Raw genomic sequence first — 24433 nt, 5'->3', positions numbered from 1 at the left:
CGCGGCTTTGAAGGCGTTGAGGGGGCTTCGAGAGGCTGGTAACGAGCCGGCCTTAAAGCCGCAGCTTTTATTTTTATGTGTTTTTTTTTTGGCTGTGCGCCCATCAAAGCTTAGGCCAGCAAGTGCCGTGACCTTTTTCTGTCTTTCTTTCAATACGAGTTCTTTTTTGGAACTTTTTTGGATTTTTAGGGGGGCGGGGGCAGAAACCGAATCTAATTGCGCGAGCGGCTCTCCGCAAGTGGCAGGTAGCAGCTCCCCCCTCAGCCCCTTTAGTCACGCGCCGTTGGTGTTAAAAGACGGGAGAAGAGTGGCATTATCTTTGTGCCACAGAGAGTTGGGGGCACGGCACGGCACACAATCAATTTATATAGCTGGGGCACACACACACGCATACGCACGCACACACCCACGCATATTCCCCGGCTTCTGCAGGTGGCAGGCAGGCAGGCTGGCAGGCAGCGCGGCTTGCAACGCAACCCGTTTTTGGTTGCAAGAAAAACTAAACTTTTGCACACACTTGTTCACTTTCTTCTTGCTGCTGCAACCATTGCGTATGTGTGTGAGTGTGTGTGTGGATTGTCCACAGCATCCCGTGAACTGAAAGTAACTGTAACTACATATGCGTGCATCTGTGTGTAGCTTGCACTCACTCACTCTCATACATTTGTACATACCTGTCCAGCAAATTAGCAAAACCGCAAAATATGTGTCGCTTTCAATTGCAATTGCAACTCGACTCGGACTCCACTCGAACTTTAGACCAGACCCCTTGTCCACCGGCTTACAAACACGGCCAAAACACACACACACACGAATTCGTAGCGCGACGCCACGGACTTCAGCACTTGCGTAAATATTTGTCTTGGCGAGAATAAAATTTGAAGACGCGAAACCAAACGAAACGAAGCGTATTCTGGATCTCCGTTGAATGCAGCCCCAGCGCAGCGCCAAGCGCCAAAACAGAGAGAGAAATGGGAGAAATGGATGCACTTGACGACGACGGCGTGCAGAGATGAAGAGCATAAGTTCCCGCGGTAAAAATGGACTAGAAAATCCCACATAAGTGTGACCAATGCCAATTTCTAGCTGTCACTCTCGTTCTCCTAGCATTCTAACTGACGGTTCTTAATATTCTCTTCTATTCAATACAGCTCTGTCGCGTTTGGCTAATTGACTTGAAATACACACATCTAAATAGTTAAATGTCAAAGGCATTCAAAGAACATTATTTAAAGCTGAATTTATTCCTATAGGCCACTTTTTTTAAAGCTTTTCATACTCATATTCAAATAGCCAGTGGGACCAAAAGGTATTAAAAATACTAAATAATACTAAGCATCAATTCGTACGACAATTTTTCACAATGGCTCCGTGTGAATTGCAGCCCTGTGTAGTTGTCATGTAGCAAACTTAATTCGATTTTGTGTAAATTTTCCAGCTCCTTTTATTTAAACTATAATTAATAAACTATCTAACAAAAACGAGCATTTAAAGTTAGTCAATCTTATAGAAAATGGATTACTTTATTGGATAAAATTATATGTTCTGTGTTGTGGGTGCTAGTTAGCTAGAGACTGCAAGGCGAATATCAAAATCGTGGAATATCAACGCTATCACCGAAGGCAGCGCTGCCGACGTCGCTGCTTCACTCGTTTTTTCCACTCACTTGTTCCATTTTTTTTAACGTACGCAGCAGCCACAGCACCCCCGAAAATATGCTAAAATCCGAGGTGCAACACCAATTTTGGATCACCAAGAAGGCGGTGCAGCGCAAGCTGGGCTCCAAGGAGGACAAGCACATAATATCCTCGGACGCGGACCTAGACGCCAAGATTGAGGTTTTCAAATCAATATCGGACACCAGTCTGGAGCTGTGCAAGATAATAGACCAGTACCAGGAGCGCCTGTGCATCCTGTCGCAGGAGGAGTGTGTCTTTGGCCGATTTCTGAAGGAGGCGGGCAAGCGGAGCAAGACGACGGGCAACAGCATCAACCACACAGCGAAGGCCATGTCCTTTGCAGGACAGCAGCGGATGTGTGTGCGGGTGCCATTGCTGCGACTGCAGCACGAGGTGGACGTGTTTCGCTGTCGCGCCATCAAGGACACGGAGGTCACGCTGCAGACGATGGAGAAGGAGCGAACGGAGTACAGAGCCGCCCTGTGCTGGATGAAGTCGGCCAGCCAGGAGCTGGACCCCGACACGGGCAAGGGCCTGGATAAGTTTCGCACTGCCCAGGCACATGTGCGCGTAGCCAAACACAATTTCGATGGCTACTCCTTGGACTCCATCCAAAAGGTGAGCCAGCGCCAGGCACTGTCAATTCAAAGTGAAGATTGATGGATTCTTTTGTTTCCAGATTGATTTGCTGGCTGCGGCTCGCTGCAATATGTATTCGCATGCTTTGGTTGCCTACGTGGCGGAGCTGAAGAGCTTCGCCCAGAAAGCCGCCTCCACATTCCAGACGATATCCAATGCGCTGATGGCCAAGCCCAAGTACGACTTCTGTGTGCTGAAGGAACTGTCCCAAAACGAGGGACCCAGCGAGAAGGTGCCGCCGCTTGATGCCGTCGATAAGGATCAGTCGCTGTTCTTTGCTGTGAGTGTGGCTTACCGTACCGCACCCCCTGGCTGCATCCAGTTGAACGTGGCTTCATTTTTCAGAGTGAATATCAGGACAAGCCAGACTCGTCGTTGGAGTTGAAGCAGCCACCACCCAGTGGGGAGAGAGCCCCGTCAGAGCCAGCCCCCCCGGTCTGCGGCGACAATGAGTCCCTGCTCATAGAACTCTCCAAGCAGCTGGAGGAGGATAGTCCGCTGATCGATGCGCCCGTGGGGCAGGAATCCCCACTGATGGATGCCAATCACACGAGCACCAACAGCAAGTTCTGGGCACGCATGTTCAATCAGCAGCAGGCGCAGAAGCCAATGCCAACCACCACAGCCGCAAAGTCAGCCACCAGTGGCCCAGCTCTGACGGCAGCTGTCAGCAAATCCCAGACGACCAACAATCCGTGGCTGGACCTTTTTGCCGATCTGGATCCCCTGGCCAATCCGCAGGCGTTCGATCTGAAAATGAGTGGAGGACGCAGCGTGGCGGAGCAGACATAAAATTGGCGTACGCCTTGGTTTCCGGCCCAATCCCGTCGGCATATACACATAGTACGAATATATAGCATATATATATATATATATCTTTACATACCTGTGGGAACTAGCTAGTCAAATGGAGAAGAATCTTTGGATGTAACTTTTCGCTAAACGTTCAAAAACTTTTTATGGTTTATTTAAATAAAATTTATATGGGACACAGCAGCTAGAAGAGGAGTAGTGTAGTGTTTCGGGGGTTCGCTCTCATTTGACCGCCGCCTGAGCCTCCTTTTTGGAGTTGACCAGCTCGACCAGCTCCTTGACGCGTCGCAGGCAATCCTTTTTACTGCGGTTCGGTATGCAGGCAGCAATGCAGTCCCAGCGATCGGGTGTCGTGGTCGGATAAGATTTAATGGCCTGCTCTAGCAGAGCCTGCTCCTCCTTGGTCCAGGTCTTGGATGCACCACCACCGCCGCCGCCCCCTGTGCCATTGGTCAGGGGAGCTGCCGAAGGCTCTCCCGCTGGTGCTGCTGATGCTGCAGCTGTTGGGGCTGCTGGTGTCGCAATGCCGTTCTGCTTGGGCTTCTGATTGTTCACCTGATTGGGATGGGCACCGCCATTCTGCTTGACATTCTCCTTGCTCTCCTGTGAGGGCGCCTCCTCGCCAATGGTTATGTCGTTTGAGACTTGCACTTCCTTCTTGGACTTCTCGAAGCTGGCAAAGGCGGCATCGTTGGCCTGTGTCTTGAGGCTGCTCTTGGAGTGATCGCTGTTCTGCAGGGCCTTGGCCTTGTTCAGTACATCTCTGGCCAGGACCTGGGCCCCTCCCGAGCCACTGTGCTGATTGATAAACGTTGCGATTACGTCCCAACGCTGGGCAGTACCGGCCGGGAACAGGTTCACCGCCTTGATGAGCAGCTGAACATTTTCGTTGCTCCAGAGTTCGCCCTTCTTCACCTCCTTGACGCTGGCTTTGGGTGCAGCGGCGGTCGCCAGCTTCTTTTGGTGCGTCTGGTTGATCTCCTCCAGTTCAGCGGCGATTTTCTGATCGGCTGTCTGAAGGGCAGCCACAAAGGATTCGCGACCTTTTGACTCCATGGCCTTGTTCAGAGCCTGCAGCTCGGCCAGGTTAAATGTTTCGCATATTTTCTCTGTGCCCTCCATGTGCTTCAGCTGATCCTTGTCGTTTTTGGCATAGTATTTGCATTCCTTAACCTTGTCCCGAAGCGTTTTCCGCTCCTTCTTGAGCACCTTCTTCTGCTGCTCGCGTTCAATACGAATTTGCTCGATGCGCTTCTGTTCGGCCTTATCGGCGCGCTCTTTGGCCATGGCCGCCTCGCGTACGGCCTTCTCCTGCTCAGCCTTTTGAGCCTGGACGGCATCCATTTTGGCCCGCTTTGCCGCCGCCTTGCGGTCCTTCTCCTCCTGCTTGAAGCGCTGTATACGCTTGTCGTTGTTATACGCCAAATTGACAAGGTCTCGAATGCGGCTCATCTCCTCCTTTTTTCGCTTGATGCGCGCCGCCTTGTTCTCCTTCTCGATCCAGCGACGCTCGTCCCGATCCTGACCCTTCTCCTTGTCCTCCTCGTCCATGTAGCTGAACTCACGCCACGATTTGAAGTCATACCAGAAGTTATAGAAGCGCTCAACCTCCTCGCGCTTAGCGTCCACCTCGCCGAAGACTGGCACCTGCGGCTTCTCGCTCCAGCGTCCATTCAGCTTGAACATTTTGTTGAATACCGCGAAATAGTCATTATCGATGTCTGTTTGCGAGGGTAGCGAGTCGTCGAATTCGGGATCCACAGAATCAAAACTGCGGCGTGGCTTGGAAGTGCCTGGTGGTTGGTGAAAATAAATATAGATTACAGAAGGAACTAATGCAAACAACGAATTATGGTACGAACCCAATATCTCGTAGGCCTTTGTTATGCACGTGAAATAGTCCTCGTCGTTGATCACCACCTCACCCTTGGCTTTTCGCTTGTCCGGATGGTGCTGCAGCACCATGCGTCTGTAGGCGCGACGAATGTCATCGTCACTGGCTTCGAATCTGCAAAAGGAACAGACGCGCACAGTCAGACACGTGCTCAGCAGAAACACACACTAACACGCACACACTCGCGCACACAAAGAGGCCAGGTCAGGCCTAGATGAGTTGAAGGGAGTGGGGGGGAGGGGCGACTTACCTCAATTTGCCCAGGCCGAGGACACTGTAGTGATCTTGGTCCTTCCACTCCTTGGGATCTAGGGACTTGAGGTAGCTGATGTCCACTTCCTCGCCGACGCCCTCCAACTTCTCATCGGATTCACTGCGCTCGACACCACCTGGCGCGATTTTGCGGCGTGCGTTAAAATAGGCGAAGCCAACGCGCTCGATTAGGTGACGCGCGACCTTGAGCGGTACCTCCAACTCCAGGCTGTTAGTCATGACGTCCCAGTTACCAAAACAAGCACGTCTATTACATAAAACACCAACTTCACTTTAAAATTTTATTGGAATAAACAAATTCACAAAATTAATTCGCACCACGTTTATTTTCCCAGTGACCGCGGACGACCCTCAGAAACATACCAAAATATACCTTCTCCTTTTTTAAATATACCGAAGAAAAAAATAATTATTCCACAAAACCCCTTCTATTTAAAAAGTGAAAACACTTCAATAAATACGCGGAAAATAATACTGCTTGGTATATTCGTCTTCTTTACTGACAAAAAAAATAGTAGTACTATGATAACTATCACCTGAAATGCGTAAGAAATGTTTCAAGTTGAAATACACCCTTGTTGACAATGGGTTAATTTAATCCCAGAATAGCTATTCTATGTACAAAAATATCTTTAGAATTCGATAACTATGATCGAACCGATGGATTGGGTCGGAGCAAGAATAGGAAAAAACGAAAATTAAAAATGCTGCAAAGCATCCGAAACTCAAGCAATTATGAACGAATCTTATGAGAAGAGCAGCAGCAGCACAGCGTGCTCCACACCCACAGCTGGGACGGACTTGCCCGAACGCCACGATGTGAGCGACACCTTTTACACCAGCCAGCGAAAGGGTAGGAAGTACGTGTTTCGCGTACGGCTGGACATCAACGGCTTCACACTGCAGCGCGAGTCGCCCAGCGGAACCATTGTCAAGGAGCAGACTGTGAAAATATGCGATATTGTTGGTGCACGATGCATGCGTCTGAAGAAGACGCGCCGCCTGGTGGCCAGTGCGTGCGCCTGCAGCAACGGCAATCCAAATTCGCCCGCAGCCTCGGTCAACCGCAGTGGGGCCACGCCCAGCAAGTGCAGCACGGCCAGCAAGGAGGATTATCCCTGCGACGGCGATGTGAGCGCCTACCTTTACGTGTTTGCCTATGTCCTCAAGAAGAAGAGCCTGCGTAGTGAGTTCCACAGGGAGCGCACTGTCCTCACACTGCGCTTCCGGTCGTTTGACACCTTCGAGGACAATATGCGCGAGGCGGATCGCTGGTATCGCGCCCTGCGCTGGCAGCTGCATCGCACGCTGGAGAGTATCTTTGTGGTGCGGAACGAGGAAGATCGACGACGTCGTGTTTTGGTCATGCTCAATCCAAAGTCGGGCTCGGGAAATGCCCGGGAAGTGTTTAACATGCATGTGACGCCTGTGCTGAACGAGGCCGAGGTGCCGTACGATCTTTACGTAACGAAGCATTCCAATTTCGCCATTGAATTTATGAGCACCCGTTGCCTGGACGCCTGGTGCTGCGTTGTCGCTGTCGGCGGCGATGGGCTCTTCCACGAGATAGTGAACGGACTGATGCAACGCGAGGACTGGGCAAAGGTGCTGCCCAAAATAGCCCTTGGCATTATTCCCTGCGGATCCGGCAACGGCTTGGCCAGGTCCATTGCCCATGGATACAAGTGAGTGTAGAAGATTCAGACTCTTCGATTACGAGTTTCTATTTATTAATGTCATATTTTGTGTCTCCTACAGCGAACCGTACTTTAGCAAGCCAGTGCTGGGTGCCGCATTGACCGTCATCAGCGGCTGCAGCTCCCCGATGGATGTGGTTCGGGTGCAGCTGCAGAATCGATCCCTGTACTCCTTCCTATCCATCGGCTGGGGCTTCATTTCGGACGTGGACATTGAGAGCGAGCGCATTCGTGTGGTGGGCTATCAACGCTTCACCATCTGGACCCTGTACCGCTTGGCGAATCTCCGCACTTACAATGGCAAGATCAGTTACCTGCTCACCGAGCCGCATGAACCGTCGGGAGAGGAGGATACGCAGCACACACCGCAGCTGAAGATGCAGACGAGTAGGAGCTGCAACACTCATATCGACAAACTGTCCACAACCAACAATAACCCGAGCTTCCATCATTCCAACGAGTACCTGCCGCATGAATTTGCGGATGTTATCTCGCTGGAGACGTCTATCAATCAATCATTTCGATCCCGCTGTGACAGCTGGCTCTCGGGCGGGTCCCGGCGCAGCTACTATTATTCCATATCCGAGAGCATCTATCACAGTTTGGCTGACGAGAGCGACTTTGCCGTTCAGGCGGCGATGGCCCTGGAAAATCGCCAGCAGAACTTTGGGCCGACGAGCAGCCTGCCTGAGCTGGATGAGCCGCTGCCAGAGGACGAAGGATGGCTTGTCGAGGAGGGCGAATTCATCATGATGCATGCCGTATATCAGACACATCTGGGAATCGATTGCCACTTTGCGCCCAAGGCCCAAATGAACGACGGCACCATTTATCTGATTCTCATACGCGGCGGCATCAGTCGCCCCCAACTGCTCAGCTTTCTGTACAACATGAGCACGGGCACACACCTGCCCGAGGTGAACAACGAGTACGTGAAGGTGCTGCCGGTGCGTGCCTTCCGCCTGGAGCCACACGACAATCACGGCATCATCACCATCGATGGCGAACGCGTCGAGTTTGGGCCACTGCAGGCCGAAGTACTGCCGGGCATTGCCCGTGTGATGGTGCCCAAGTGAAACTACAGGAAGAGGAGAAAGAATTTCAGACAGGAGCAATATAATCTCTTTATAGGAATCTCTGCATTTTGTATATGTAGCAAATATTTGTTATTGGTACTTAGGAGTAATGGAAGCTGTGCATTCTTTTTTGTCATTTTGTAGTTGCATGCTTCTACAAAATACATACCTTTATATTGTTAACATTTTCAACATTAAATTAACAAAACAAAAATATATTAGCATGTACATATATACAATTTAAAAAATAACTGCCGCTCCACATTGAACTGCTGTGGCAGCAGACAATCGTTATCGATAGGTTCTAGCTGAGAAAAATCGAAGAAGAAAAAAACAAATGCGCCTGCAGTATATAACGGTATAAATCAACATTATCAACTATTAAATATAATTTTGAAGGGTATAGTAGAGAACAAACTGAGTCCCTGTTTTACATCGATATCAAGGAAATTTTTAGGTTTATAGATTCCGAGAATATGTATCCAGATCGTACACAAAATACCTGAACAGGTTACAAACAAGTCATTCTTAATTTTTAAAAGTTGCTTGCAAAATTGAATATAAACATTAATTAAATGAAATAGGGTATAGAAATGACGTTGGTACCGTTTGACAAGTAAACTAGAGCTCAAATTACGTAACATTCCATTCCCACTTGCGTTTTATGCTTTTATTGTTCGTGGACCTTTTTTGTGTAAAACTTATTTTATAAGCAATTCAATAAAAAGGAATTTCCAAAGTTAGCCAATATTGTTGAAAATTTATGCATCTATCGGGTAAAATAATATTTTCCGTGTTTAAAGTTTTAGCTTGCTAGTAATATTGAACTGAATATTAAAATGGGGGAACATGATTTCCGTTCATGGACAGAGAACGTTTAACCCATTGTCGACCAGTGGGAATTCCAATTTACGCACGAATGTATTGAAAATATTAAAAAATTTGTCGCATTTAAATTGAAAGATCTCGTAAATTATTTGTAAGTAAAAAGGATGGCGCTACAATCATGGCGCGATGTATATACAAGTAGCATATTAAAACTGAATTATTTTCCGCGGCTTAACTCAAGTTGTTCACTGTAAAATAGAGCGGGGTTAGGTGGGTTAAATTCGATTCCTAGGTATATTTACGACACTAAATGCCTGTAAAAAACCAATTCGTTGGAAAAAAAATTTGATAAAGACGACAGTTGCTCTGTGTCAGCACATTCCATACCAAGGAAGAGGAAAGAAGAGGCTCTTGAGTACCAAAGATACAGTTTTCATCCGCGAAAGCAGCGTCAAGTGTAACAATATGTCGTCCGAGGAGCTGGCGCCAATTAACGAGCAGGACCTGAAGGACCTTAAGGAGCGCATGAAACTGATTGTGGAAGCGGATCCCAAGCAGTACCACAATGATTTCTCTCTCAGGCGATATCTGCGCGCCTTTAAGACAACAGATGACGCATTCCAAGTAAGTTGTCACCTGAGCCCACCACCCTCGGCAGAGCTTACGTCGATTATTCGAACCACCCACACAGGCCATACTGAAGACGAACAAGTGGCGTGAGACATATGGCGTGGAGAAGCTGGCCGAGATGGACCGCAGCCAGCTGGAGAACAAGGCCCGTCTGCTGCGCCACCGCGACTGCATTGGCCGTCCAGTTATCTACATTCCGGCCAAGAACCACGGCTCCTCCACCCGTGACATTGATGAGCTGACCCGTTTCATTGTCTACAACCTGGAGGAGGCGTGCAAGAAGTGCTTCGAGGAGGTCACCGACCGACTGTGCATCGTCTTCGACCTGGCCGAGTTCAGTACTTCGTGCATGGACTACCAGCTGGTGCAGAACCTCATCTGGCTGCTGGGCAAGCACTTTCCGGAGCGCCTTGGCGTCTGCTTGATACTCAATTCGCCGGGCCTCTTCTCCACCGTTTGGCCGGCCATTCGCGTGCTGCTCGACGACAACACCGCCAAGAAGGTGAAGTTTGTCAGCGATGATGTGGATCTATGTCAATACCTGATACCCGACATTCTCCCCACTGACATGTAAGCCGGTGCCCGGCCCCTCGTTTGATTACAATTTAGTCGTAGACATATCTCTAAAGAGAAACCAGTACCTAAAGGCGGTGAGCGAATGGAAAGCGAACGAGGTGTAGGGAGGCTTCTGTTAGCTTTGACCCTGTGTACTCTATGTGTAAATCGATGTGTTTAACAAGTGTTGATTGTATTTTATTGCCCAACCTACTAGTACAAGCGACTATTTTAGATAAAGGTTTATCTATGCGCATATTTATATATTGTATATAGCATCAGTAGTATACCCCATATACCTTGTATTCGTACTCTATACTATATGTATATGCATGTGTCGATGTGTACAGAAAAATAAAGTTCTAAAACGAAACTCTCGCAAAGATTAAGCAGTGGTACGACACATCACACATGACGCACACCCACGCAGCCTGATAGTGGTGCAATTTTTTAGAGTGCTTGTCAACCCATAAAATGATAACAATCATAATCCAATTCTTATCTAAATAGTGGTATTGATTGCAAATGGCATTCATTGATTTCAAAAGCTTTTTATTTTGCGCCAGCAGTGGGCTTTTGTGCGCTAATCAACACTGATCCAGAGGTGCTCTTCAGTCGTAGCGACTTTTTGTTGTCGTCTTTAAATAAAACATTTCCACTGAAAATATAAGATAATTCACCTATTCACGGAGTAAATCTGCTTTAACTCTAGCTTTTAATTTGTAGAGTTTTTTTATTCTATATTTTTCCATTTTCCAGCACTGACCCACAACTAGTTATCAGCCGGAATTGAAACCAAAACACTTGAAGCATTTGATAAGCGAAACTTGAACCCCTGCGGACTAATATGAGACGCCCCAATAACAACAAAATGGATAAGCCAATTTCAACCAGCTTGGGGCGACAGTAGCGGCGTTCGAATATCAGTGAAATACGGAGCGTGCACTGAGAAACATGTCGACCTCGACCACATCCGATGATGCCCCGCCTGCAACGGCTTATATAGCCGCAATAGACGTTGGAACAACTTGTGTCCGCTGCTTTGTGCTCGACGAGAAGTGCCTGGTCAAAGGGTCGGCGACTGATGCGGTAAGTTAATTGATCGTTCGACAACTGGCTGTGGCAAAATTTAATGAAAATTGTTTTCTGTGTGGCTGGCTGTTAGGTGGAACTATTAAATCCGCAGCCGGGCTATTTCGAAATTGAGCCAGAGAGCTTGTGGCGCAAGATTGTGAATGTGATAACCCTGGCGATACGGGGTAAGTGCCTTACGCTCTCCCCAGACTCTCGCTCCCTGTTAATTCTTGGGGTCGGGTCGTGCCTGTTTCAGATGCCAAGCTGACGCCCGCGCAGATTACCTGCCTAACCATCTCCACGCAGCGCTGTACATTCCTGACCTGGAACCACAAGACCGGGGAATACTACCACAATTTCATCACCTGGAAGGATTTGCGGGCCGACCAACTGGTGGATCAATGGAACTGCAGCTGGACCAAACGCTCAATGAATGGGGTCTCCTATGCCCTGTATTTGGTCACCAGGAATCCTCGCTTCCTGGCCGGCAGTGTGTTAAAGCTGATGAATGGCCAGGTGACGCCGCGACTGCTCTTTGAAATAGTCCACAACAAGCGACTGAAGCAGGCACTGCGCGAAAACAAGGCTCGGGTGGAGCTGCTAGACTCTTGGATACTCCACAAGCTGCGCTCGGGCAATGGCATAGACACGAGTATCGAGCATATCACCGATATAACCTCGAGCACAGCCACCGGACTGTACGATCCCTTCACGCTCAGCTGGTCGCCGCTCATTAGCTGGCTTTTTGGCTTAGATGTGAGTGCAAGAGGGGAATTTCCGAACAGTATTAGCTCCAATGGTCTCCCATTCTAGGCAAAGATCCTGCCCCGCGTGGTGGACAATGGCTACAAGGGCTTTGGGCATGTTCATCCAGCCGCCTTTGGGCCGGATTGGGACAACACTTGCATACCCATTGCCGCCTCGCTCAGTGATCAGGCGGCGTCCATGTGGGGCTCTCAGTGCTTTAGGAAGAACGACGTCAAGGTCACCATGGGTACGGGGGCCTTTCTTAATTTGATTACGGGCACCGAATGCCGTGCCGCAGTCAGCGGCATGTATCCTCTGGTGGCCTGGCAAATCAAGAACAAATCAAAGAACCAAGGCGCCGTCTACTGCATCGAGGGGGCATCACATGACTTTGGCACTGTGGTGACCTGGGCGCAGTCCTGTGAGCTGTTCAAGAAGCCAAACGAAACGTCGCACATTGCCGAGTCTGTGCCGGATACCAACGATGTGTTCTTTATGCCCGCATTCAGTGGTCTGGGGGTGAGTGCAGCACAACGCAAGTGGGCTTAACTCTTCTATAGGTATACACTCATTTCTCTTTTTTTTATAGCCACCTGTGAACGATTACCGCTCTGCCAGCGGTTTTATAGGACTTACACCGTCTACTACCAAAGCACACATGGTGCGTGCCCTGCTCGAGAGCATTGTCTTTAGGCTGGTCCAACTGATCGATGCCACCGAGAAGGAAACCTCGCAAAAGCTCAAAATGATTAGGTAATCTTCCGCCCGTCTATTTTCACATTTTCTACCATTAAAAATCTATTTTATCTTCTATCAGAGTTAGTGGCGGCGTCTCGCGCAATGATTTTGTCTGTCAGTTCCTGGCTGATCTCAGCCGCCTGAAGGTGGAGCGTGCCGAGAACATAGAGTCCAGCATCATGGGTGCCACATTCATGGCGGGCATCAATCACGGCATCTGGAACGATGTAGAAGATCTCAAGTGTTTTCACAAAGTGGAGCGGGTGTTCGAGCCACGTCCCAAGGTCTACGAGGAGGTAATTGAGCGCATGGACAAGTGGAGTCGGGCCATAGACCGCTTCAGTGACTGGTACTAGGGGCGTGTGGACGGACTACTTTTTGCATTACTCTCTATTTGTTATACACTAAAGCAATTAAATTACTTAGGGGCTAGTAAAATATTGGATGTCGTAGTAAAATGCTGTCGGTGCTCAGTCTTTCAGTTGAAGCGCTGCTGGAAGTTCTGCTGCTGATTGAACATCATCTGTTGCTGTTGCTGCTGCTGCTGTTGTTGTTGTTGTTGTTGTTGCTGCTGCTGCTGATGGTGGAAGTCCTGCTGATTGCCGGCTCCCGACAGGCGCACCCGCTTGGCATTCGGCTCGTTGGGGTTCATCTGCTGCTGCTGCTGTTGTTGCTGCTGCTGTTGTTGTTGTTGTTGTTGTTGTTGCTGTTGCTGCTGCTGCTGCTGTTGTTGTCGCTTGTTGTCCGACTTATCCTCCTGGTCGTCGTCGGTGAGGAACTCACGCTTGGGATACGGTATGGGGCAGCCCGCAAAGACGTCCTGCGTCGGCAGTGGCTCCTCCTGGAAATACTGATCCTGCATGGCCTGCTCGGAGGTGATGCGCTTGTTGGGGTCCATAAGCAGCAGCTTCTGCAGCAGATGGAACGCCTTGCTGTCGGGCTTGATCTTGTGCCGCTCCATGTACTTGGCCAGTGAACAGGTCGAGTAGGTGGAGCGCTTAAAGTCCTTCGTGAGTGTATGATGCTCGGGCATCTTCTTGATATCCTCCCAGTCCTTGTCCTGCGGAAAGCCCATCACATTGAATATGCGATCCAGCTGGTCGTGGTGATACGGATTGCTGGTCTTGATGTCCTCCTGACGGCAGTGGAAAATCGGCTCGGATGTCAGCAGCTCGGCAAAGATGCAGCCAATGGCCCAGATGTCGATGGCCTTGGTGTAGTGGCGCGCACCCAGCAGCAGCTCTGGCGCGCGATACCAGAATGTGACCACAACGGGGTCAAGGTCGGCCAGTGGCTTCAGTGGAGCATTGAAAAGGCGGGCAAAACCCATGTCGGCAATCTTTACGCGCCCCCGCTCATTGCCGTCGCCCATGACCAGAATGTTGGCTGGCTTCAGATCACGATGCAGCACCCAGTTGCTGTGCAGGTAGTGTATGCCATCCAGAATCTGGTACAGCAGACTCTTGACCATTCCCCGGGGCACAACCACCTGTTTTTTGGTTGCCTTCGCCGCACGATGGAACTTGATGATGTGCCACAGATCGTGCTCGGCATAGTCGATGAGCAGGAACACCTTTCGGTCGTTGTGCGAGAGGAATACCCGTATAAGGGTAATCACGTTCTGGTGCTTGAGCTCCCGCAGCAAAGCGATCTCTCGGCAGGCGGACATGGATAGGCCCGTGCCGTCGATCTGCTTAAGGGCGTACTCCTTGCCATCGCTGTAAAACAGAAACAATAGTATTGGGAGTTATGGTTGATGCTTGCTCCCGGTCCGGTCCCTACCTCGTCTCTTTCCACTTTGCCTTGTACACGTGGCCGTAGGTGCCGCGGCCCACCTTGCAGCCCTCGTAATTGAACAGGTCCTCCACCTTGGTGCGCTCCATTTGCGTTTTCATCTTAAAGTCGTAGTCCATTTTGCTAAAATTTGCCAAAACAAATTGTTTGTAAATTATGAGGCCGCCAATCCAGCTGTTTTCCGATATTATCGTATCAAAAATAAAAAATATCACTTATATCGATATAATATCAGAATTCTATCGCTTATAAAACCATCGATATTCTCCATATCGATACCGCAAGCACGTTTCGCGTTTGTTTTGATTCAATAAAATTCAGCTAACATGGCAAAAACCAAGAAAAATATACGCGCCAAGGCCAAAGGAGCTGTGGGCGTGGCCAAGCAAAAGGCCCAGGATGTGCAGGCGCAACTGAACAAGTCCGAGCGACTGCTGCACAAGACCCTCACGCCCAAGAAGACTACAACGAAGAAGGAAAAATCTGCGCTCAAGCATAAGAAGCTATTGCAGCGCTTCGCCGACTCCCGGAAAGAGCGCAAAAAGGACCAGTCCGGCAAGAAGGGCGAAAAGAAAACCGTCGTTGGGGATCTGAAGCCGCTGCGCGATGCCCTGCCCTCGCTCTCGGATCTCTACAAGCTGGTGAAGAGCAAGTCGAAGGATGCACCCGAGCTGAAGGCGCTCACCGAGCCCGAGGCACAGCTAAGTGTCAAGCAGAAGATCAAACAGAAGCGCGCTGACATGGTGAATCGTGTAAAGTCCTTTGAGAAGCTCGTCAAGGACAAGAACTTCAAACAGAATCCACGCAGCGTGATCGGATCCCTAGTGCGCAACAAGTACCAAACAATGGAGGAAGACGAATAATAGACTGGACCGGAATACGGAGTGCCCACCGGAGTGCCTGAAAGTCCCAGAGGAAAGAAATGCCTTGCACTTTGATTTATTTATTAATTAAGAATTATAATTAATGTATATGCATTAGGTATAGTTTTATCATTTATTATTAACGACAATGCATATCATATAAATATTACACATACGAATGTAAGTTTGTAAGCATTTAAACGTAGACGGTCAACAAAACGCGATTAGAATTAGACAAGATTGAATGTGTGTGTTGTGTTCTGTAGTGTAGTGTAGTCTGGGTTCCGTTCCACTCGCATGGAGTACGTTACTTCGGGGCTATGCTAGGTCTAGAGCTTACATTACATCAAAGAATGGTTACTGCATACGACACATGCTCGTAAATCTGTTTAGCTTGGTGTTTCTTTTTGTTTTAGTCTTCTTACAGTGCTACATCTACTTTATGGTTACTTGTTTTGTTAGCGGGTGTGTGCTGGCTGGCTCCTTTCTGTGAGATCATTAAACGCTAGTCAAAAACACACCAACAATCAATCCTATTCGCATTCTCTCCTCGCCTGCACATACAAAAATAACAGTTATTCGTATTGAAAGCGTCTTACCCAAAAAAGTGGCCTCCTCTTCATGTTTACAAAAATTTTGAAAGCAGTTTCTGGACAAATATTGATACTAATCTTAGTTATTCACTAAATTTTGGTTACAACCTAACGCGTTACACTGTGATTCTTCTGAACGTGATTGCAATTATATTTATGTGTCGTTTCTGTGCTGGGAGTTGGATTGAAGGGGCGGGGCGGGCGGGTATACACCTGGGGGTATACATATACAGTAGAAGAAAATATAAACTATGCCTAGGTTTTTGCACATTAGAGTTGAAACAACGAATCTTAAACTAACTTGAATATGCTTCTCTCTGCGTATTTTCATCGACTATGTTCTACTTGTTTAGCAGAAACATAAGCAGCCTGCAAAAAAGACATGGAATTAGTTGGTATTAGAACACAGATAGAGCTGAGCTGCTGAGCTACTGATCTGCTTACCGGAAATTGATGCCTTTGTTGGCCAGCATACGATTGCATTCACTTGAGCCGCTGCCTCCAATGCCATCAGGCAGCGGCAACACATAATAATCGCTCTCAGTGTTCTACATATAAAGAGAAAGTCAAGCATTAGCATTGATAATACATTGAGAATATAAATATATCGTATATTGTGTAGAAGAGTAGCCCCACCGTTTCTGTAAACTCGTGCTTGTAGATCTGTGTGCACACCTTCATGTCAGAGAATGGGCCCTTCAGGGCAAAGAAATGTATGCTCATGGGCGTGCTGGTCTTGGTCTTCAGGATCAGCTGATAGGTGATGGTGCGCTCGTTCGATTGATGCGGATCGCGCTGGCTATTGTTGATGCGCGCCTTCACCACCCACTGCTGATTGAAGGCCGAGAACCGGGCCGTCTCATAGAACAACTTGTGCACATACTCGTCCGTGCGATAGGGTTTCATTTGTAGATCTGCACAAAACCAATAAATATATATAAATTACGAACTCGAACTAAAGTCAAGTATAGTAGTGCGCACCATTAAAGATGATCTTCTCATAGCTGAGCAAATCGATCAGTGTACTGAACATCTTCTTCTCCTCCTTGATCTTCAGATCGTGGGCTTCGAGGGCAGCCATCACCTCGTAGCCAGACTTCTTGGGGTGCGAGCAATTGCGTTCGTGTTCAGTTGCTAGAGAGAATAACGAAATTATAGAATTAGGAGTCAAAATACTGGTTGGGTGGGTGGGACTCACTCTCATGGTAGGGGCCGCGCCACTGGCAGCCAATGCGATGATATTTGCATTTAGTGGGACGCTCCTGGCACTCGTGTTGTTCATGGCGTTCAAGAGATTTGTATGGGAATTCTTTGTTGCAAAACTGTGGAAGATTCAAAGGTCAAAGATTGAGTTTAACGAGTGAGATCAATGTGACACATGCCTGACACTCGCTGGGCAGCTCGGAGGCAGCCTTCTCTACGGCCAGGTTGCGTGATGCAGTGCTCTTTGATATCTCCACGCGACAATTGGGGCACGTGGCAATCTGATCACGTAGGCTGCAGAATGAGAAACAGATATGGAAGGTGTTACAAACAAATAAATTTCTGGATTTGCTGGGTACAAGAGATGGCTGTGGGTGTGTGTTTAGGGATATTCATACCGTCCATCCGCCAGAAGGTGAGTGAAGCAAGCGGCACACATCAGGTGGCCCATCTGGCACTGAAATTGAACAGATCAGAGTAGAGAAAAATTTGGGTGTTAGCATGATCTCTTGTCAAGACAATTGATGGGTAGCATATGAATATGGTATGGATATATATATTTATATATGTAATTATGTACGAGTAGATTGAAAAACTAAAGCAAAAGTGGAATGAAAATTAACCTGCAATTAAAGAAAAAAGAAGAAAAGTTTGCTATTAGTCAAAATACGGCCTTTATGTGGGGTGAAGTGAGTGTCTGGTGGGGTGGTGGTGGTGGGTTGGATTGAAATGGATCGACATTTTGTGAGATGGTGAGATGGAGTGGAGTGGAGTGGATCGGATAGATAAATGTGATCTGTTTGTTGGGGTGGGCTGGGGGAGGAAAGGAGGAGGGATAGAAAGAGAGTATATATATAGTACAGAGACCCGTTGGTCTTGTGTTTCATTCGTTGGTCTCATTACGATTCCGATTCCGATTGAAATAAAAACGCTATGTTTGTATTTGGTTTTATATTGCATTTTCCAGTTTGCACTTTCCTCTGCAAATTTATTAAAATCATTTTTTTCTTTGTTGGTTTTCCCATCTTTATCTTTATATATCTTTTTTGTTTGTTTTGTTTTTGTTTTTTTGTATACATTTTAGAGTATTACTTTAATACTACGATGGAGTCTGTTCTAAGTACTTAGCATTTACATTTACAATCTTTTACTTTTTTTGTTGCATTATTATTTTTTGTTTACTTTTCTTTTGCTTACAAATGTTAGGAGATCGACTTAACTAGGATTAATCATTAGCAGCGATAGTTAGAGGGTGTTAAAGTCTAGTCGAAATTATAAAAATAAATTCCTGATTAAAGGTCACAATTCTTTATCGTTTTATTTGTGAGTGTATTGCGTCCAATAGGGGCCACATAAATGGAGCTGTATTTGTATCTGTGTAGTTCTGTATCTTTGGTTGATGAGTATTTCTTTTTTGGAATTGAAAATGGTTTTCGTGGAGAAATTGATGGATATTGTTGGGTCAAGTATTTTGGGTGGGTGAGTTTTTAGATAAGGAACGGGACGGCGGTCATTCAAAGTCAATAGAGTTATCGTCGCAGGAACCATGTTGCCAGCCCTCATTTCATTATATCTGTACGGGTCGTAAGTTATTTCGGTCTGTGGATATGCGGGCCTCCTTCATTTTGGAATTTCTATTTCAGGAATCAGCCACCGTCAGAGGAGGCGACATATGCGACCATTCCAGGGACAGAGAGAGAGACTTTCAAGCGATAACCAACATTTCGGTGATTGTTCGTTTTGTTTGTTCATGTATCTTCAATTAAAGAGACACACACACACACACACGTACATAAGTATAAATGAATAGATGTAGATGCATCTGAAAAGGGAATGGCATCCATCCCCAAGGCAATTTCGGATTCAGTGTCAGTGCCTGCAAGTTGAACGAACTCCGGAAAAGTCGGCAGAGAGGGGGAATTTATGACCTAGAGCAACTGCAGCACCAGCAGGCCTTCAATACGATCCGATTCAATTGTTTTTTGATAGGAAAATCTCCACAAAAGAAGAATATCAACCCGTTTTACCCCCGTCAGGGTGTTTACTCTCTCTGGCATAGCTCTCCAGCTCTGGCCTCTCTCTCGGACACAACAAAACCCAGCTGATGATGTTTTTGTAGATAAGTAGCCACGATGTGATGATGAAAGCGGGGTAGGTAGGTAGCTGCAGAGATCTCGCACACTAGCTCGAGCATTATCTTTTACAGGTATATGTTGTACCTCTCTCTCTGTTTCTCTCTGCCTCCCCAAGAGAACATACATGCACATGTGGCAGGCAAACTGGTTAAACGGGTTTGTTCTAGATTACACGTCTATAGAACAATCAGCAAGAGAAAGAACAACAACCTGCAACATAAAAAACTATTCCCCCAAAAAGCGTTGCCTTCCATGCTTTTCAATATTGCGTTGTTTTGTCAAAGTCCGAATCCGGAATCCATTTCTTTTCCCCAGGGGCCGAACAGCTGATTTGGCCCACGCTGTGAGGAAGAGCGAGACAACGAATGTGTCAAAACAACGCAAAGCAAAACAATAACAGAGAGCGTGCACACACGCACACACTTTTGTGTAGTAGTAGTACGCACGCACCCGACATACATACAAACGTCAATCAGAAGAGATATAGAAATGCAAAACAGGAAAAGAACGATGGTTTCTGTCCAACTTTCTATAACTTCAGAGAGCGGGTAGGCAGAAAATAATTAATTAGCCGACTTGTGCGGGTTGTTCTCCCTCCATAATCGAAGCCGAGACGAGACCTTTGGACGGGATATGATTCATTTTCCATTCAGCTTGGTCACGTTTCAACAGTACAGTGGGCGGGGGGGCTGAGAACGCAGATATATTTCCTGCTTACATGGCATTCTTTCGAAAAGGTGTGCCTAAGAACATTGCTAAACTATTTTCCACCAAAGAATTTATTCATTAAAATCATTTATTGATGTTTGTACCGTAACGACGTTTCAATGACGCAGTTATCGTATTTCACAGCACATGTATGCATGTGTATGTATGTATGTGCATGCATGCATGTGTGTCTGGTTTCGACAAGAACGAAAGAGAGCAAAGTCAACCACGCATTACGTAAAAAGATCTAAATTCTCAATATTTTAGCAAATAATTTAATCAATCAGAAGAGAAAAGCGCATTCGCATGAATGAAAAAGAATGGCCTTAGAAGCGAAATGAGTAAAGAGGAAGCCGAAAGAGACACACACAAACTTGTTCAAATTAAAAGCATTGTAAGCACTTTGTGCTGTGCTGCTGGTGACGGGCGGGGCGGGGCAGCTGCTGCTAAAAATAGGCCAAATCGGAGCAAGACCACATCATAGATTCTACGGGAAAGCCAACAGCGATTCCTATTCTGATTTTGGCTTTTGTGACGCAATACAGAAAAGTTTTGCAGTAAATGTTACTGCGCAAATGTCAGCGGGGTGGGGTCAGGGTAGGACAGGGGGGAGCAGAAAACACAGTGGCGGCTCAGAGTGTCAAATGCAACGCGGAATTGGAAATGAGTGCCAGGCGGGGGTAGGTTCGGTTCTGTCGTCGCTCGTCTCTAAAACGCAATAAAGTGCATTAGACACAGAGTGCGAGCGAGAGCAATATGTGTATGTATGCTATGTAAGCGAATAGTGGGGGGCTCTCCCTCTTTAATTCTGATATGCGCAGCAGTAAGAAATAACCAAAAACGTGTGTATGGGGGCAAACAGTTGCAGCGGATGCCTGGCATTGTGTTTTGTTGTTTTCAAGGCGAGTGCAAGGCAGCAGCGACGTAACAGTCGTAGCAGCAAGCTAGAACGAGAGCAAATAAATACACGCAGCAGATAGTGTGCTATCGGTCTCGCTCTGGCACAGCTGTGAGAGTAGTGCATTCTGGGGGGCGACGGAGGAGTGGGGTGGTTTCCTCTTACAGCTGGCGATTTGTTTGTATACAGAATGGTACTCGCACGCACACACACACACAAAACTGTTACTCTCAAAAACACACGCATACAGATAGAAAAAATCTGGCCTTTGTTGTAGTTTTTCTGTAGCTAAAATATTGGGGAAAAAAGAAAAGAATTCGGGCCTCCACGCTGCACTCACCTGGTACATGGCCGTTTTTGGCAAATCCAAGCAAACGGCACAGCAGAGGGCTGTGGAGATGCGGTATGCCAGCTTCTCGTGCGTTCCCGATGCAGCAGCAGCGCTGGATAGAGCTCCCCCCGAGCTAGAAGAGGCTGCATTTGCATCAAGACATGATTTCTTGGAAGGCGGCTCGCCGCTGATCTGGGTGTCGAGTGGCACTCCCACTACGTTGTTGCCACCGCCCCCACCATTGCCACTGCTGCTACTAGTGCTGCTGTTCGAGGTGGAGCTGGCCGAGGTGGACGCCTGCATCACCTGGTTGTCCCCCAGCATTGGCAGAGTGGATGTGGGGGGCTGCTGGGCCGCGGAACTTGAAGATTCCACATTCGACATGTCTCTTCTTTTTTGGATACTTTCGTTTTAAATTTTATTTTGTTTAGTTACGTTCTAAATCTCACACACCCAGCCACTGATGTTTTCAAATTGACGTTCTCTCGTTCGCCTCCCTCTCTTTGTAACGCACACACAAAACACTCACACACTTGGCGCAGTGTTACACTGCACTTCACAATCAATTCTCTGTGTTACACTGCACTTCAAAATTCTCTATTGCCTATAGCACACAACAACACTCTTAACGCAGTGTGACCGGATTTATTAATGAAATTTTTGACGAATAAAGACGCTCAATGGTGAGTTGAACTTTTGATTGCGAGGTGAGGTGTGAAGTATGACGTCACAAAATCCAGAGATTTCAAGGAAAAAACCCACCTCACCACATAACTCACCATGTGGGATTTTGTGCTTTCGCGCTAACATGGTATATTTATTCCGTCGGGGCTAGGGTGAGGTCCTTACGAGGCCCTTAACAAAAGTTTGGCCGTCTTAATACTGGGGCCATACCTTGCCATGACCCAGTCGAAAGAGATCACTCAAAACGCTCTCCGGACTCATTTCTGCGTTCAAATTGTGAGCCACTATCTATAGGATCGATATTTTGATACGTTTTTGTGGCGTTGCCAGACTCGTGCAATTCGTAGTTGCTGCGGGCTGCCATACCATGATATTTTGTGATATGAAATTCGTCAATTTTGATATTCAGTCTAATATTACTAGATAGTTGGCCCTCTCAGCCCTAAACAAATCATTTTATCCGATAGATACATAAATTTTCTACAAGATTGGCAAGTTTTCAGTTTGCATTGTTTCCATAAAAAGGTTCAAACAAAAACGGCCAAAGCAAAAAACGTAAATGTTGACTAAATGTGACGTCAGTGTTGCTGGTCAACCAAGTTTCTTCTATGCGTATGTACTTTTGAACACCTTATTTCTTTTAATTGATGTTAAATGTTTTGTTCCAAGCTCCATTGAAACATTTCTGATTTTATCCTAGATTGACATGTTTTTTAACTATTAATGCACATGTTTGTGTTATATATTTACATTTATCCCGGTTCTGATACCTATAATTGGAACCCGGGAGCTGAAAAATTTCGTTATCTTTAAAACAGAGACTGAGTAGTTTCTGCATTACTTGGAGCCTGAAATTACAAACAATATCTCAAGTCCATAATATTCATTTTCCCAAGGCATTCAAATTTGTTGCTCATTTCATGCCAAAGTTTCACAACAATGCTGCCTATTCATTTCCAGATGTTGCTGAAATTTGTCCCATACAAATTAAATGTATCGCGTATGGAATGACGCAACAATGAATCTTCATTCCATACGCAAAACGTGGCTCACACCACGAAAAAAAAGGGGAAAGTCACCACGAAAGCGCTCTCTTCACCTCGGAAAAGAGAGAACATTTTGAAAAACTACCACGAATTTAGAGCGAAAAATGTCAGTATTTTTTGTGCGCTAAATGAGTTTGGCGGTCATTTTCAAAAGTATATTAATATATGGAAAAATAAATATTTCACTTGATTTGTTTTGTCGTGTGTGACTGGAACCTCAGAAACGTAATTTTCAAAATATGCCGTAAATATACTGACTGACACGACAAAATGCGTTGATATGCCTCGATTTTGGTATTCGGTTAAATAAGACCAGCTTGTTAGCCCTCTCAACACAGAACATAGAATTTGATCCGATTGGTTTATTTTAAAGACTCATTTTATTGGATTTTTTATAAAATAATACTTAAACAATATGATCAACAAAAATATCCGAGTATTTACATTGTAACTACACGGTAACTACAAATTTGCTACATATCAAAAATGGAAAAAGCGTACAGCGTGACCGTGTACTATATTTTTTCGGGATTTTGGCAAGGTTTTGGCGTTTGGCGTTTTTAAACAAAACCAAAAACTTCTTACAATTTATATTCCCAAAAAACTTTTTTAATGGTGAACTTACGCAGAAATTAGTTAAAAGCACACAAGTGATTTAAATAGCCGGGTATTAATATTTAGTGGAACCGAACCTGGTTTTCGTAGTTTTCCCCCATGGAGCAGCCAAACAAACTGCGAGCAGACATGTTGGCATCGGTGCGGTGTATGTGTGTGTGTGTTTGTGTGGTTTGCGTCTGGCTGTGGGAACGAGAAAAACAACAAAAATTTGGAAGAAGTTCTGCGCCCGAATCTGGCTATTTCCACGGCCTGATAGCCGAAAGCCGAAACCCAATGGCGTCTTATGGAACTGCGGCAGAAGTGCGCTGGTGCTGCTGCTGGTGTCTATTTCACGCCTCGTTACTCTAATTAATTGAATCGTTAATCAATGCACCACGAACGGATCGAGAGCCAGTCGGCTGGTGGAGGTCCTACTTCCACCGCCCCCCCAGTGGCGGCTGTGTATCTGTGGCACTTGTTGGGTGGCCCGACCGACCCCCCGTACACGGAAAAGAGGCACTGCAAAATTAATGCCAGCTGGTTCCCACTCTGAGGAAAAACACACATCGCACACACACAAGCATAGAAAGCGCTGTCGGTATCAAAAGTTTTGCAGCCCAGCTGTTTTCTGTTCCACAAATATGGCTGGACTGGATCCCATTCTGGGTCCGACATTTCTCTTTGTGGATGTCGTTTGGCTTGTTATTGTTGCTCTGTGTGTGTGCCAGCTGTTGGGTCCTGTTGAACTCTCTTGAGAGTGTGTGTGTGTGTGTGTGTGTGTGAGTGTGTATAACAACGGCAATTGCTATGGCTTCTCTTTTGTGTATCCATATATCCTGCAAAATATCCTTTCCAGTGGTACAGTGGGAGCAAACACAACACACATTCCCACCACCACCTCGCAATGTCACGATTCGTTCCACTGTTGCACACAGCTG

General features: G+C 46.8%; 8 protein-coding genes across 10 annotated transcripts; 5 read left to right on the top strand and 3 right to left on the bottom strand.

The window, feature by feature from the left end:
- Window positions 1-1440: 1440 nt before the first annotated feature.
- On the top strand, window positions 1441-3309 carry LOC111064756 (islet cell autoantigen 1). The gene is made up of 3 exons (XM_022352518.2): window positions 1441-2297; window positions 2359-2598; window positions 2664-3309. The coding sequence occupies exons 1-3, from the start codon at window positions 1716-1718 to the stop codon at window positions 3108-3110; spliced, it is 1269 nt and encodes a 422-aa protein (XP_022208210.2). The 5' UTR covers window positions 1441-1715; the 3' UTR covers window positions 3111-3309.
- Window positions 3250-5676, bottom strand: LOC111064753 (dnaJ homolog subfamily C member 2). Of its 2 annotated transcripts, XM_022352515.2 has the most exons (4): window positions 5617-5676; window positions 5276-5545; window positions 4994-5139; window positions 3250-4924 (listed from the first exon to the last, which is right to left on the bottom strand). In XM_022352515.2, the coding sequence occupies exons 2-4, from the start codon at window positions 5515-5517 to the stop codon at window positions 3354-3356; spliced, it is 1959 nt and encodes a 652-aa protein (XP_022208207.1). In that variant the 5' UTR covers window positions 5518-5545; window positions 5617-5676; the 3' UTR covers window positions 3250-3353. The 2 variants fall into 2 exon arrangements, with proteins under 2 accessions (XP_022208207.1, XP_022208206.1); XM_022352514.2 differs by having other exon boundaries at window positions 5276-5648.
- A 245-nt stretch (window positions 5677-5921) lies between these two features.
- LOC111064752 (sphingosine kinase 2) lies at window positions 5922-8432 on the top strand. The gene is made up of 2 exons (XM_022352513.2): window positions 5922-6983; window positions 7057-8432. Exons 1-2 carry the CDS (start codon window positions 6034-6036, stop codon window positions 8069-8071), a joined length of 1965 nt encoding a protein of 654 aa, XP_022208205.2. The 5' UTR covers window positions 5922-6033; the 3' UTR covers window positions 8072-8432.
- Window positions 8433-9179: 747 nt separating this feature from the next.
- Window positions 9180-10462, top strand: LOC111064759 (CRAL-TRIO domain-containing protein C3H8.02). The gene is made up of 2 exons (XM_022352521.2): window positions 9180-9523; window positions 9591-10462. Exons 1-2 carry the CDS (start codon window positions 9365-9367, stop codon window positions 10101-10103), a joined length of 672 nt encoding a protein of 223 aa, XP_022208213.1. The 5' UTR covers window positions 9180-9364; the 3' UTR covers window positions 10104-10462.
- Window positions 10463-10688: 226 nt separating this feature from the next.
- LOC111064754 (putative glycerol kinase 5) lies at window positions 10689-13104 on the top strand. Its single transcript, XM_022352516.2, has 7 exons — window positions 10689-10775; window positions 10844-11173; window positions 11250-11343; window positions 11415-11914; window positions 11972-12424; window positions 12495-12658; window positions 12723-13104. Exons 2-7 carry the CDS (start codon window positions 11039-11041, stop codon window positions 12997-12999), a joined length of 1623 nt encoding a protein of 540 aa, XP_022208208.1. The 5' UTR covers window positions 10689-10775; window positions 10844-11038; the 3' UTR covers window positions 13000-13104.
- LOC111064755 (cyclin-dependent kinase 8) lies at window positions 12673-14624 on the bottom strand. The gene is made up of 2 exons (XM_022352517.2): window positions 14426-14624; window positions 12673-14361 (listed from the first exon to the last, which is right to left on the bottom strand). The coding sequence occupies exons 1-2, from the start codon at window positions 14554-14556 to the stop codon at window positions 13122-13124; spliced, it is 1371 nt and encodes a 456-aa protein (XP_022208209.2). The 5' UTR covers window positions 14557-14624; the 3' UTR covers window positions 12673-13121.
- An 83-nt stretch (window positions 14625-14707) lies between these two features.
- On the top strand, window positions 14708-15967 carry LOC111064760 (protein FAM207A). Its single transcript, XM_022352523.2, has one exon. It carries the CDS (start codon window positions 14764-14766, stop codon window positions 15298-15300), a length of 537 nt encoding a protein of 178 aa, XP_022208215.1. The 5' UTR covers window positions 14708-14763; the 3' UTR covers window positions 15301-15967.
- LOC111064758 (cysteine and histidine-rich protein 1 homolog) lies at window positions 15407-21813 on the bottom strand. Of its 2 annotated transcripts, XM_022352520.2 has the most exons (9): window positions 21178-21813; window positions 17495-17553; window positions 17276-17390; window positions 17092-17215; window positions 16875-17027; window positions 16530-16807; window positions 16338-16441; window positions 16195-16262; window positions 15407-16106 (listed from the first exon to the last, which is right to left on the bottom strand). In XM_022352520.2, the coding sequence occupies exons 1-8, from the start codon at window positions 21550-21552 to the stop codon at window positions 16235-16237; spliced, it is 1236 nt and encodes a 411-aa protein (XP_022208212.1). In that variant the 5' UTR covers window positions 21553-21813; the 3' UTR covers window positions 15407-16106; window positions 16195-16234. The 2 variants fall into 2 exon arrangements, with proteins under 2 accessions (XP_022208212.1, XP_022208211.1); XM_022352519.2 differs by having other exon boundaries at window positions 15407-16262.
- Window positions 21814-24433: the final 2620 nt, after the last annotated feature.

The sequence above is a fragment of the Drosophila obscura genome, unplaced genomic scaffold (assembly GCF_018151105.1).
Source record: "Drosophila obscura isolate BZ-5 IFL unplaced genomic scaffold, ASM1815110v1 contig_208, whole genome shotgun sequence".
NCBI lineage: Eukaryota > Metazoa > Arthropoda > Insecta > Diptera > Drosophilidae > Drosophila > Drosophila obscura.
This window is presented reverse-complemented; position numbering and strand designations above follow the sequence as displayed.